We start from the raw sequence: 12,149 nt of genomic DNA on the forward strand, positions 1-12,149 counted from the left end.
TTATTTTAAAACATAATTAAAATATAAATTTTAAAGAATTTTTTAGCATAGAGAAAAAAAAAGTACGTTGCCTAGAAACAAAACTTATTATTATATTTTATTTTTTTAAATACCTATCTTTTAATAAAAATTATTTTATTAGTATTATAAATAATTTTCCAATCATTTACATATTTTTGGTTATCATAAAGATACTTCTATAATTTATTAATATGAGTTCATTACATAATTTTCAACCAAATGGTAAATTATATAAAACTTTCTGTTTTCATGTTAAAAATGTTTCAATGGCAGTTGGTATGATAGAAATATTATTTATTTGTGTTCTTTTAATTGGAGGTAAGAATTAAATATATTTTTAAAATTGTAAAAAAAAAATATTTATTAATTAAAATAGTATAATAAATTTTGTTAATAATTTTTAAAAATAAAAATATGATAAATGTATAGTATTTTTATAATAATTAATTATTTTTAGTACCAGAAATTAGTTTACATTTATGTAACTGTCCATATAAAAACATTACATTAAAAAATACAAATATATCAAATTTAAGTTATGGAATTAATTATACAACAACAGAAATGTCTATAATACAAAAAAGAGATATAAATAATACAAAAAATATTACACTTACAACATCTTTAATTACAACATCAACAACTAAATATATTGGTGATATAATAACAACTACACAATTATACAATCATTTTAATAATAATAGTAACAATAATGATTCTCGAGATTGTTATAAATTAGAAAATATTATTGAAAAAAGAATTATAATTTTTAGTTTATGTAACATGGACATTTTATGGCTTTTTATAGCATTATCACATATAATATTTGTTAATCTTTTTATTTATGGTATTAAATCAACAAAGCCAAAAACAATTATACCATATCTTATATCAAAAACAATTTTTATATGTATACTAATAATATTTATTACTTTATCAACTATTATATTGGTAAAAGATCATTCAAAATCTAATAAATTAAATTCAACAATATATGTTAATAAATTAATTTTTGGAGCATTAATTATTGGATTTTTTATAATGTTATATACGCTAATTATCAATTTTTTTACTTATCATTTTGTCAAAAGATCTTTCGAAACAGGTTATAGTATATCTGCAGCAAGACCATTTGCTCAACCATCTGGTAGTATTTCCGATCACTTAAGACAATCAAGAGACAATCCAACACTTGATAATAATAGAGATCAAGTTAATAGAATAGAATTAACATCTAGAAATCAAGAACAATCTTCAAATGACAATATTTCAACAAAAAGAAATTACGTTTCAACTTATAATCAAATTCCAAAAGTTTTACCACCATTAAGACACACATTTAGACCAAGTAAGTTTTTTTGTTATATTTTTTATATAAATTTATTTTTAGATACAGCAAATCGTCTTCCCGAAAAATAGAATAAGAACAATCAAAAATGTACTTTTTAAATAACTTTATTTGATCCCTTCTCAAATATTTGATAGCTATTTTTTTATATTAATAAATAAAAAAAAAATAAATTATATCAATATTATTAAGTAGGTTCTTTTGATACTAAATAATAGTCATTTTCAATCTTTATTGTAATATTATCAAAACACTTTCATCATTATATAACATATATAATCAAAAGTCAATAAAAAAAAATGATTAATCATGATAGATTTAAAAAAAATTATTCATTTGTTAAATTTTAAATAGTACTAGATTGTAAAAAAAAATTAAGTTAAAAAAATTTTATGTTTATAAAAAATATATATATAAGAAGATTGATGATTTATTAAGTTTATATTAAATAAAAACTTTTTAAACAAATTTTACTTTTGTTATCATTTTTTAAATTTTAATATAACAATTATCATCAAATAATTATTTTTATTGTTGAAAAATTATTTTAACAAATTTATAAAAATATGTCACAAGAAGTTATTCAAAAAGAAAAAAAAAAATTTAAAAATTTTACTATATTAAATTGGATTTTATTATTATTATTAATATCTACAAATTTTACTTGCCCATTAGCATTTTCCTGTATTTCACCTTTTTATAATACAGTAGCTTTTACTAAAGGTTTATCCTTATCACAATGTGGTATTGTTTTTGGAATATTTAATTTTTTAGGTATTTTTGCTTCACCTATTGTTGGATCAATTGTAAGTTTGTTTTAGTTAAAAAAAAAAAATATATATATATATATGAATATTTATATAAAGATACCAAAAATTGGTTTAAGAATTCTTTTACCATCAGGAATGATTATAACTGCATTTGGAACATTATTATTTGCATTAACAATTATTATTCAATCTTCTTTCTGGTTTTTTATAATTTCATCAATCTTAAGATTAATACAATCTTTAGGATATTCAATTTTATTAACATGTACTTTTACATGTGTTTCAAGATCATTTCCAGATTTAACATCAACAATATTAGGAATAATTGAAACATTTGTTGGTTTAGGATATACATTAGGACCATTTTTTGGTGGTGCTCTTTATGATTATGGTGGTTATATTTTACCATTTCTTGTTCTTGGAATTTTTTTATTAGTATGTGGAATAATAAGTATATTTTTTATAAAAATTGATAATGAAGATTCTTGTAATAAATATCATTATTCTATTTATTTTAAATTAATCAAAATACTTGATGTTTGGATTATTATGAGTTCAGCAATTTTTACAGGAATGATATTTCAATATCATGATGTTACATTACCAGAAGTATTAAAGGAATTTAATTTAACTTCATCACAAATTGGAGCATTTTTTTTAATTATGGGAATTCCTTATGCTATATTAACACCAATATATGGTTATATACTTGATAAATATGGTGGTGCATCATATTTTATAATTTCTGGTTCTATTTTATCTATAATAGCTATGTATTTTTTTGGTCCAGCACCTTTTATTCCACTAAAAAGAAATTTAACTTTATTAATTATAATGAGTATTTTTGAAGGAATATCTGTTGGTGGTCTTTATATTCCTTGTTATATAAAAGTATTAAAAACTGTTATAAAAGAAAAAAATTTTCCTGATAATTTAGAAACATCTGGTGTACTTTCAGGAATATTTGGTATGTGTTATTCATTTGGAGCAGTCATTGGTCCTAGTGGAGGATCTTTTCTTGTTGATCAATTAAATTATCAATGGTCTACTTTTATTTATGGTACAGCAATGTTAATATATGTATGTTACTAGTAATATTTGTCTTTTTTTTTATTTAATTTTTTTTTTAATTTATTATAGTTATTAATATTTATTTTTATTTATTACATACCAAGACATTGTAACAAAAATAAAATTAATGATATTGAAGAAAATAATACCAACATATATCAATGAGTAATTTAATAATAAAGACCATTATTTTTAATTATTTCACTATAAAATGTAGCTGATTTCTTTGGTGTTCTTTCTTTTTTATCACTATCAAAGTTTACTTTAAAAAGCCCAAATTTTAAATCATATCCACTAGACCATTCAAAATTATCCATTAAACTCCAATATGTATATCCTTGTATATTTACACCTTCTGATATTACTTCATGAAGTGCATTAATATGACCAGATATATAATTAATTCTACTTTCATCTATATGACCCTCTGAATTCATGTCCATGCAACCATTTTCTGTAATAAGTATTTTAATTCCTTTATATTTTTTATTTATTTGAAGTAAAGTTTTTTTAAATACATCTGGTGCATTTTGAACCCAACCATCCCCAGCAAATGTATATATTGAAGATCTTCCAACAGAAAAGTTATAATCTTTAGCAAATTGATCATTACCCTCTGAAAATTGATCATTTCCTTCAGATACAGTATATGGTGAATAGTAATTATATCCTAAAAAGTCTGCTGATCCTTTAAGAAGATTTTTTTCTTTATCATTAAATAAACGTAATCTTGTCTCTGAGTTTCCTTCAAAAAGTCTTATATTATCATGCATTTTTTTTATAAATTCAGGATAATCACCATTTTCACCAAATATTGGTTCCGCAAATGTACCAAAAATGATGTCAAATACTTTTTCTGTCATTTTAATATCATTTTCTTTATTAGTTGCTGGAATAGCACCATAATTTCCTAATGTAATTCCTATACTACCACCTTGATATTTTTGATATTTTTCTCTATATATTTTAACAGCTTTACCATGTGATAATAAAACATTATAAATACTTTGATAAAGTGTCCATTCTGAATGTTTTTGAAAATCTCCTGGAGCTAATTCATTTCCTCCATCAGAATATCCAGGAAGTACAATACATATTGGTTCATTAAATGTAATAAATGTTTTAACTCTATCTCCAAATGTTTTAAAACAAAAATCTGCATATTCTGAAAACCATTCTTGAATTTTATCATTCAAAAATCCACCTTTAAAATGTAAACCATTTGGTAAATCCCAGTGATAAAGTGTAACAATTGGTTTAATATTATTTTCAATAAGTTTATCAATTAATTTATTATAATAATCAATACCTTTTTCATTAATATTTCCAGTTCCACTTGGAAATATACGTGACCATGAAATAGAAAACCGATAAAATGATACATTAAGTGTTTTCAAAATTGATATATCCTCATCGATTTTATTGTATGAATCACATGATATATCTCCATTCATATTATTTTTAATTTTATTTTCCTTTCTTACATAATCATCCCAAATTGATTTTCCTTTACCTAAAAAAAAAAATAATTTTTAAATATTTTTTTAGCTAACCATCATCAAAAGCTCCTCCTTCAATTTGATAAGCCGATGTTGCTGTTCCCCATAAAAAACCATCAGGAAATTTTTTAAAAATTTTTTTTTCTTCCATAATAAGTTTATTTTCACTTCTTGATTTTGAATATTGATATATACTATAGAAAGAAACAATTATAGAAATATAATAAAAAATAATTTGTATATTTATCATTTTAAATTATTAGTTATAATAATACATAAAATTAATATTTTAAACTTATTTTTATAATTGATAAGAAAACTTTATGATAAGAATAAGTAAATCAAATATTTAAAAAATTTATTATATAAGTAATATTAAAAATTTATGTATAAATATTATATAATTACCCATTTTTATAATTAAAAAAGTTTTTATATAAAATTTATTATAATAAAACAAATTTCCTTTCCTATTCTTTTATTTGTGAAATAATATAACATTCCAAAAAAGTTAAAAATTTATAAAATATTGGAACATTTTAAGTCAAACTTTTTTGCCGTTTTATCTAAATGTACAACTGCAGAACAAATTGAAGAACATTCAGATGGTGTATTTTTATTATTTCTTTTTTCTCTATTTAATGTATTTTTTAAATTATGAGGAACATTTAATGATGATACATGTGATAACGCTAAATTTGATCTAAAAAAATGTATATATATATATATATATATATATTATATATCTATATTTAAATAATTTACCTATTTAATTTTAAGTGACTTCTAACTAAATCATCAGAACATTGAGCTGCCATTAAAGATAATTCACCAGCAAGAACAGTTGAACATATAATTACGGCAAGTTTTTTGGAATTACTTGAAGGCTCCTGAATATTACTACCCTCACAATTAAGAAGATTAAGGCAACTTTTTTGTGGTGATAATATTGTTCCACCACCAATAGTACCAACTTCAATACATTTCATAGTACATGATATATATAAATCACCATTTAATGTTTTTTCCATTTGTGTAAGGCACATTGATGATGATACAACCTGTGCTGCATCCTGTCCAGTAGCTAAAAATAATGCAGCAACAATATTTGCTGCATGAGCATTCCAACCACCAATTGTCATTGTTGTTGAAGTTCCAATAAGTAATTTTGATTTAGCTAATTCAACCATTGAATCAACATTTGTTTTAAGTACATTTTTAACTATATCAGCTTTTATAATTGCTTCAGAAATTACAGATTTTCCTCTTCCATTTATCCAATTTATTGCACTAGCTTTTTTATCAACACATTGATTTCCACTTAATGATTGAATAATCATATTAGGAAATAATTTTTGTATATATTCCATTGCTGCATGAACAGCTTTTGAAACCATATTCATTCCCATAGCATCTCCTGTACTTGCTTCAAAACGAATATAAATATATACTCCTTCCATATCACAAGTAATTTTATTAAGGATAGCAAATCTTGATGTACTTTCAAAAACATTTTTAAGATCTATAAAATTTTTTTCTTCCTCAATCCATGTTTTTAATTTGTAAGCTTCTACTATTGTAGGAAACTTTACCACTGGTGCTCTAGTCATTCCATCTTTAATAACAAATGATTTAATTCCACCAGATTCTGTTACAGCTCTACATCCACGACTTGTACTTGCTATAAGAGCTCCTTCTGTTGTTGATAAAGGTATATACATTATTTCATCATTAACTAATAAAGGACCAGCTATTCCTGTAGGAATAGGCATAAAACCAATAACATTTTCACAACATGCACCATTAACTATTGAATAATCATAATTTGTATATGGAAGGTTATTTAATGATTTACTTGTTACATCTTCAATATACCTCCTACGAATGGTAACTGCTGATGAATGACCAAATTTTGATTCTAATTCTCTAGTTTTTATTTTTCCATTTTTAATTTCATTTATAACACCATTAACATCTATATTATCTATATTATCAATAGTATCATCATTATCTTTTTCATTATCCATAATATAATCAATAGATTTTTTCTCGTTAACTGATGATTCATCATCACTAACATCAAAAGAAACATCATATATATTTAATGCATTTGCAAATAATTTCATTACATCATTTACAACAATCCTTTTCCATTTACCTTCATTATCAAGATTAACTGTTTCTAAATATTTTAAAATTGAAGATTTTAAATCATCCTGCCATTTGCCAAAATTAGAGGTATCCGTAGCTATACAACAGGTAGACATCTAAAAATATACATTTCAAATATTAATAAAATAAATTAATACTAAAAAAGAAGTAAAAAAAAATAATATAATATTATATTAAATCATAAAAATACGTGTAAAAGTAGTAAAATAATATGCATTGACAACATACACCACATCTACAATTATATTGGATGATAAAAGTATAAAATATAACCTCCTTCTTGAGAAGATGTTTGTAAAATATATATTAATAAACTCTTATTCATTTATTATTTCAATTTTTAAAAGAAAATAAATTTTAAAAAATTACAAATTATCAGAAATTATAAAATAATTTTTTTAATAAAGACAAAAAATATAGAATAAATATTAAATAAATTAAAATTAAGTTGTTTAACTAATTTTCATATAATATATAATAAATATTATCTTAAAATACTTCAATTAATTATATATTAATGTTTAATAATGTCAAATAAAAAGTTTTATTTTTTAAAGTTTTTGCATTAACAAAAAAAATCAAGCTATAAGAATAAAAATATATAACCAATAGGTAAGAAATTATTAAAAATATCATTACATAAAGGTAAATATAAATTATATAAAAAATAAGATTCAAAGTATTTAAAAGTATAGAAATATTACCTACTTTTTGTTTAAGAATTATATTATATTAAAAAATAACAAATGTTATGTTGATATTATTATTTTAATAAATATAAAAAAAAAAACACTTATAAAAAAATCATTTTTATATACTATATAATAACTGATATAAAATAAAGATTATCTTTATATAGGTGTGTATTTTATTAATAAAATAATGTTTATAGCAAAAAAGATTCAAATTTCATGCATTTTTATAAATTTCCATTAATTGTTAAATTTTTATAGGTGACTAAATACCAAATTTCTTTTCTCTTAAACGGATGTTTTGTTTAGTTGGAAAATTATTTTATCATTCCCATAAATTTTATCTAATACAAAAATTTATATCAATCATTTAATATTCATTTGTTTAAAATTATTTAATTCATATAAATTTTTATTATCTATATTTTTTATTTTATCTTATAGGGTAAATTAAAATTAATAAAAATGGAGCGTGTTAAAATAATTGAAGCACTAAAAGCTACTACTAATTCTGAGCATCAAAAAGAGGCTAATAAATATCTTAATGAAGTAGGTTAAAAATTTTTTTTATAAACTTAATCAAGTTTAATTATTTATAGATTGAAGGAATGACTGGATTTGCTCAAGTAATACTAGAAATTTTGATATCTGATACAGAAGAACTTGTGACGCGTCAAGCTGCAGCTATATTTTTTAAAAATTTTGTCTATCGTGCGTGGAATTCAGATACTTCAGAAGAGGAAAATTCTATCACAATTCCAGAAACTGATAAAGATGTCATTCGTCAACATATCATTGATTGTATTGTTAAAGCACCAACAGCTCTTCAAGTACAATTATTGTCTGCTTCTCAGGCATTAATTCGTTCGGACTATCCTGATAAATGGCCTCGATTTTATCCATCAATTGTAGCACTTCTTCAATCAACTACTGGAGAAAATTGGAATGGAGCTCTTAATCTTCTTTATAGAATGGCTAAGGTTTATGAATATAGGAGAGGAAAAGATAAAGCTCCTATGATTGAAGTTATGTCTAATGTTTTTCCATATTTGTATGATAGAGTATGTTTATTACTGAATGATTTATCACAAGAATCAGTTTTCATACAAAAACTTGTTTTGAAGATTTTTTACCGAATTATTCAATGTTTTATTCCAAAAAATTTTCTTAAACCAGAATTACTTTTACAATGGATTAAATTGTGTCTTCAAGTTTTAGAAACTGCTACTCCACTTGAGTTAGAAAATCTTGATGATGATGACAAAGCTAGTTCTATTTGGTGGAAACATAAAAAATGGGCTGCTAAAATTATTTCACGTTTTTTTGAAAAGTATGGTGTTGTAAATACCGTTGAAACAGAACACGAAGCTATTGCATCTGCATTTAACGAACATCTTACAATTCCATGTATTGAACAAATGTTAAAACTTTGTCTTCATCGTGCTAATGGTGGATTTGTTAGTGATCAAGTTACATATTATGCTCTTAGTCACATTGCAACAGGAATTGCTCATTCTAAAACTTGGAAAGCTGTTAAACCACATTTATTTGAAATAACAGAAAAATTGATGTTTCCATTGTTAAAACATACCGAAGAAGATGAAGAACTTTGGGAGGATGATCCGGCTGAGTACATTCAATTGAAGTATAATTATTTTGACGAAATTCATTATCCTAGTACAGCTTCAGTTTTAGTCATTCAAGCAGCTGCTAAAAGAAAAGATATTCTTCCATCTTTTCTTACTTTTCTTCTTAATACTATCAATAATTCACAAAATCCAACAGATGTTGATGGATCTCTTCATATGATTGGAGAACTTGCTTCATCTCTTGTTAAAAATAAGAAATTTAAAGGAGAAGTTGAAAAACTTATTGAAACTCAATTTACTTCACGTCTTAATAATGAAATAAGATTTTTAAGAGCTCGTGCTTGTTGGTGTATTAAACAATATAGTGAATGTTCTTTCCGTACACCAAAATATTTAAATAAAGTTTTGGAAGGATTATTTATTAGACTTACTCAAGATACAGAACTTCCTGTAAAGGTTGAAGCTGCAATTGCTATTCAAAGTCTCATTGAAAATCAACAAAATGTTGCTGAACTATTAAAACCACGTGTTAAGGATATTTTAACAGAAGTTTTAAGATTAGTTGCTGAAACTGAAGTAGAAGAATTGACACCTGTTATGGAAGATTTGATTGAAACATTTATGGATGATATGATTCCTATTGCTCATCATATTGTTAATGAATTAGCTGCTCTTTTTACTAGATTAGTTGAATCTAATAATACTGATCCTGAGAATGATCGTACAATAACAATAATGGGTGTACTTTCTACAATGGTAACAATTCTTTCACTGGTTGAAGATCGTCCTGAAGTTATGACAATTGTAGAACCAACTGTTCATGCTACAGCTTCTGCTATTTTTAAATCATATGCTTCAGATTTTTATGAAGAAGCATTTAGTATGGTACAAAGTTGTATTGCTACTAAAGCATCACCAGCAATGTGGAGTGTTTTTGATGATATTATTGATACTATGGAGACTGATGCATCAACATTTTATGAAATTATGCCTGTTCTTCATACATATCTTTGTTCGAGTGTCGAAGGATTTCTTGCTCAACCAAATAGACTTCAAAAAATTTTATCATTATGTGAAAAAGTATTGAAAGATATAGATTATGGAGAAGATAATCAACTTCATGCTGCAAAATTTTTGGAATGTATTATTGTTGAATGTGGAAATAGTATATTAGAAATCCATTCAAATATATGTCAATTAGTACTTGGAAGACTTCAACAAGAAATTGCTTCTCCTCATGAAGACTTAAGACCAAGATGTCTTTTAGTTGTTATTGCTGCATTTTATGTTAATAGTGAAAGTTTCTTATCTTATGTAAATAATCTTGAACCACACAAACAAGATACTTTAGAATATATCTATTTTGAACTTTTGAAGAGTGTTAAATGTATTGAAGGATATCATGATCGTAAACTCGCTATTCTTGCGTTACTTATGGCTCTTCAATTACCTCAAAATATCAGACCTAAATGTATTGAAGAAAATGCTGGACATATTACTTCCGTAATAATTGATTTATTTGATGGATATCAAAAATGTATCAAAGGACAATTTGATTCTGAAAGCGATGATAGTGATGTTGAACAGTCAGCCGATGAATATGAATTAGAAGATGATGAAGATGAAGTAGATGAATTTACATTAGAATTTGAAAGAAGAAAATCTGTTAGAAAAGCTAAAATACTTGAAAATGGCGGTGTTGATCCGGGAAGTGATTTTGATTCTGATGAAGATCCTGAAGAATTTGATGGATTTATAGAAGAGACAGAAGTTGATGCTTATAATAATAAGCTTGATGTTGAAGAAAATTTAAACATCTATACTAAATTTTTAGATGTTTTTCAAATACTTCAAACAACGGATACAGTTTTGTTTCAAAAAATGACTCATATTGAAGCATCTAAAGCTTCTGATTTAGAAAAACTTGTAAACTATTGTCAATCTGTAAAACTTCAGATACAAGCAAAAAATGTTGAAGCCTCTGGAGGTTATCATTTTGATCCAAACACTAATTTTCAACCAAATTACAACTTTTCCCAATGAATATTTGTAAAATAAATTTATAAAAAATTTCTAATCATATTACATGTTATCCAGTTGTTAATTTGTTATTTTGTTTTCATATAATAAAAAAAATTAAATTTCATATGTGACAATCTTGATAGTTATAAGTTAAAAGAGTTTTTTAAATTTAAATTTTAAAGTATGCTTAATCGATAACTTTTTATAAATAATGCATTTTTTAAAAAAAAAAAATCAAATTTTAATTCAGATTTTTACAAAAAAAATTAACTGATTCATATTTTATCTCTAAATGCTTGTAACAAAAGATATGATGCGAAATATAGTTTTCCAAAATATGTTAAAAATTAATGTTAATGTGTTTGTATAAAAGTAAAATTTGATACACTGAAACTTTTTTAATTTTTAGAATACAATCTGCATTGAAAAGTATTTATAAATATCAATCTTTCTTAAAATATTATATTCAATTTTTTTATGTAATTCAATTTCCTTTTTTTTAACTTTTAAATAAAATTAAGAAAATTGGCAGTAGATTTTTTAATAAAATTTTTATAAAAAAATAAATTTTAAAATCATATCTTTTTTTTAATTATTTATTTAATATGTAAGATTTAAATTTTTACAAAATTATTATTGTATTTTACAAAAAAATATACATATATTTAAAATTCGAATTTTAAAAAAAATTGTATTTTTTATGACAATTTTAGAGGTAGAATTAGAAATCTAGAATATTTTCAGCCACTTTTTAAATCTCTGAAAAAAATAAAGTTAAAGCTATGAAATTAACTTAACTAGACCAATTTGTAAATAGAAAACGAATGAAACTAGTCCCATATTCATAGGATGAATATTTGCTAAGATACTGAAAAGTCGGGAACAATGAATATTTTTGAAAAATTTCCGCCTTTGGTCATATCTCGCTTCATAATGAAGATAAATGAAATCAGATTTCTGCATTC

General features: G+C 23.4%; 5 protein-coding genes across 5 annotated transcripts; 3 read left to right on the top strand and 2 right to left on the bottom strand.

Annotated features, from left to right (window-relative positions):
• Positions 1-212: 212 nt before the first annotated feature.
• On the top strand, positions 213-1,440 carry SRAE_1000005500 (Hypothetical protein; the record flags this gene model as incomplete). Its single annotated transcript, XM_024646844.1, has 3 exons — positions 213-339; positions 479-1,369; positions 1,412-1,440. The coding sequence occupies 3 exons, from the start codon at positions 213-215 to the stop codon at positions 1,438-1,440; spliced, it is 1,047 nt and encodes a 348-aa protein (XP_024500981.1).
• A 495-nt stretch (positions 1,441-1,935) lies between these two features.
• On the top strand, positions 1,936-3,375 carry SRAE_1000005600 (MFS-type transporter SLC18B1; the record flags this gene model as incomplete). Its single annotated transcript, XM_024646845.1, has 3 exons — positions 1,936-2,175; positions 2,236-3,219; positions 3,280-3,375. The coding sequence occupies 3 exons, from the start codon at positions 1,936-1,938 to the stop codon at positions 3,373-3,375; spliced, it is 1,320 nt and encodes a 439-aa protein (XP_024500982.1).
• A 5-nt stretch (positions 3,376-3,380) lies between these two features.
• SRAE_1000005700 (Glycoside hydrolase, family 1 and Glycoside hydrolase, catalytic domain and Glycoside hydrolase, superfamily domain-containing protein) lies at positions 3,381-4,860 on the bottom strand (the record flags this gene model as incomplete). Its single annotated transcript, XM_024646846.1, has 2 exons — positions 3,381-4,723; positions 4,764-4,860. The coding sequence occupies 2 exons, from the start codon at positions 4,858-4,860 to the stop codon at positions 3,381-3,383; spliced, it is 1,440 nt and encodes a 479-aa protein (XP_024500983.1).
• A 368-nt stretch (positions 4,861-5,228) lies between these two features.
• On the bottom strand, positions 5,229-6,976 carry SRAE_1000005800 (3-hydroxy-3-methylglutaryl-coenzyme A reductase; the record flags this gene model as incomplete). Its single annotated transcript, XM_024646847.1, has 2 exons — positions 5,229-5,412; positions 5,475-6,976. 2 exons carry the CDS (start codon positions 6,974-6,976, stop codon positions 5,229-5,231), a joined length of 1,686 nt encoding a protein of 561 aa, XP_024500984.1.
• Positions 6,977-8,038: 1,062 nt separating this feature from the next.
• Positions 8,039-11,205, top strand: SRAE_1000005900 (Novel protein similar to vertebrate importin 8; the record flags this gene model as incomplete). Its single annotated transcript, XM_024646848.1, has 2 exons — positions 8,039-8,122; positions 8,173-11,205. 2 exons carry the CDS (start codon positions 8,039-8,041, stop codon positions 11,203-11,205), a joined length of 3,117 nt encoding a protein of 1,038 aa, XP_024500985.1.
• Positions 11,206-12,149: the final 944 nt, after the last annotated feature.

This window comes from Strongyloides ratti (assembly GCF_001040885.1).
Source record: "Strongyloides ratti genome assembly S_ratti_ED321, chromosome : 1".
NCBI lineage: Eukaryota > Metazoa > Nematoda > Chromadorea > Rhabditida > Strongyloididae > Strongyloides > Strongyloides ratti.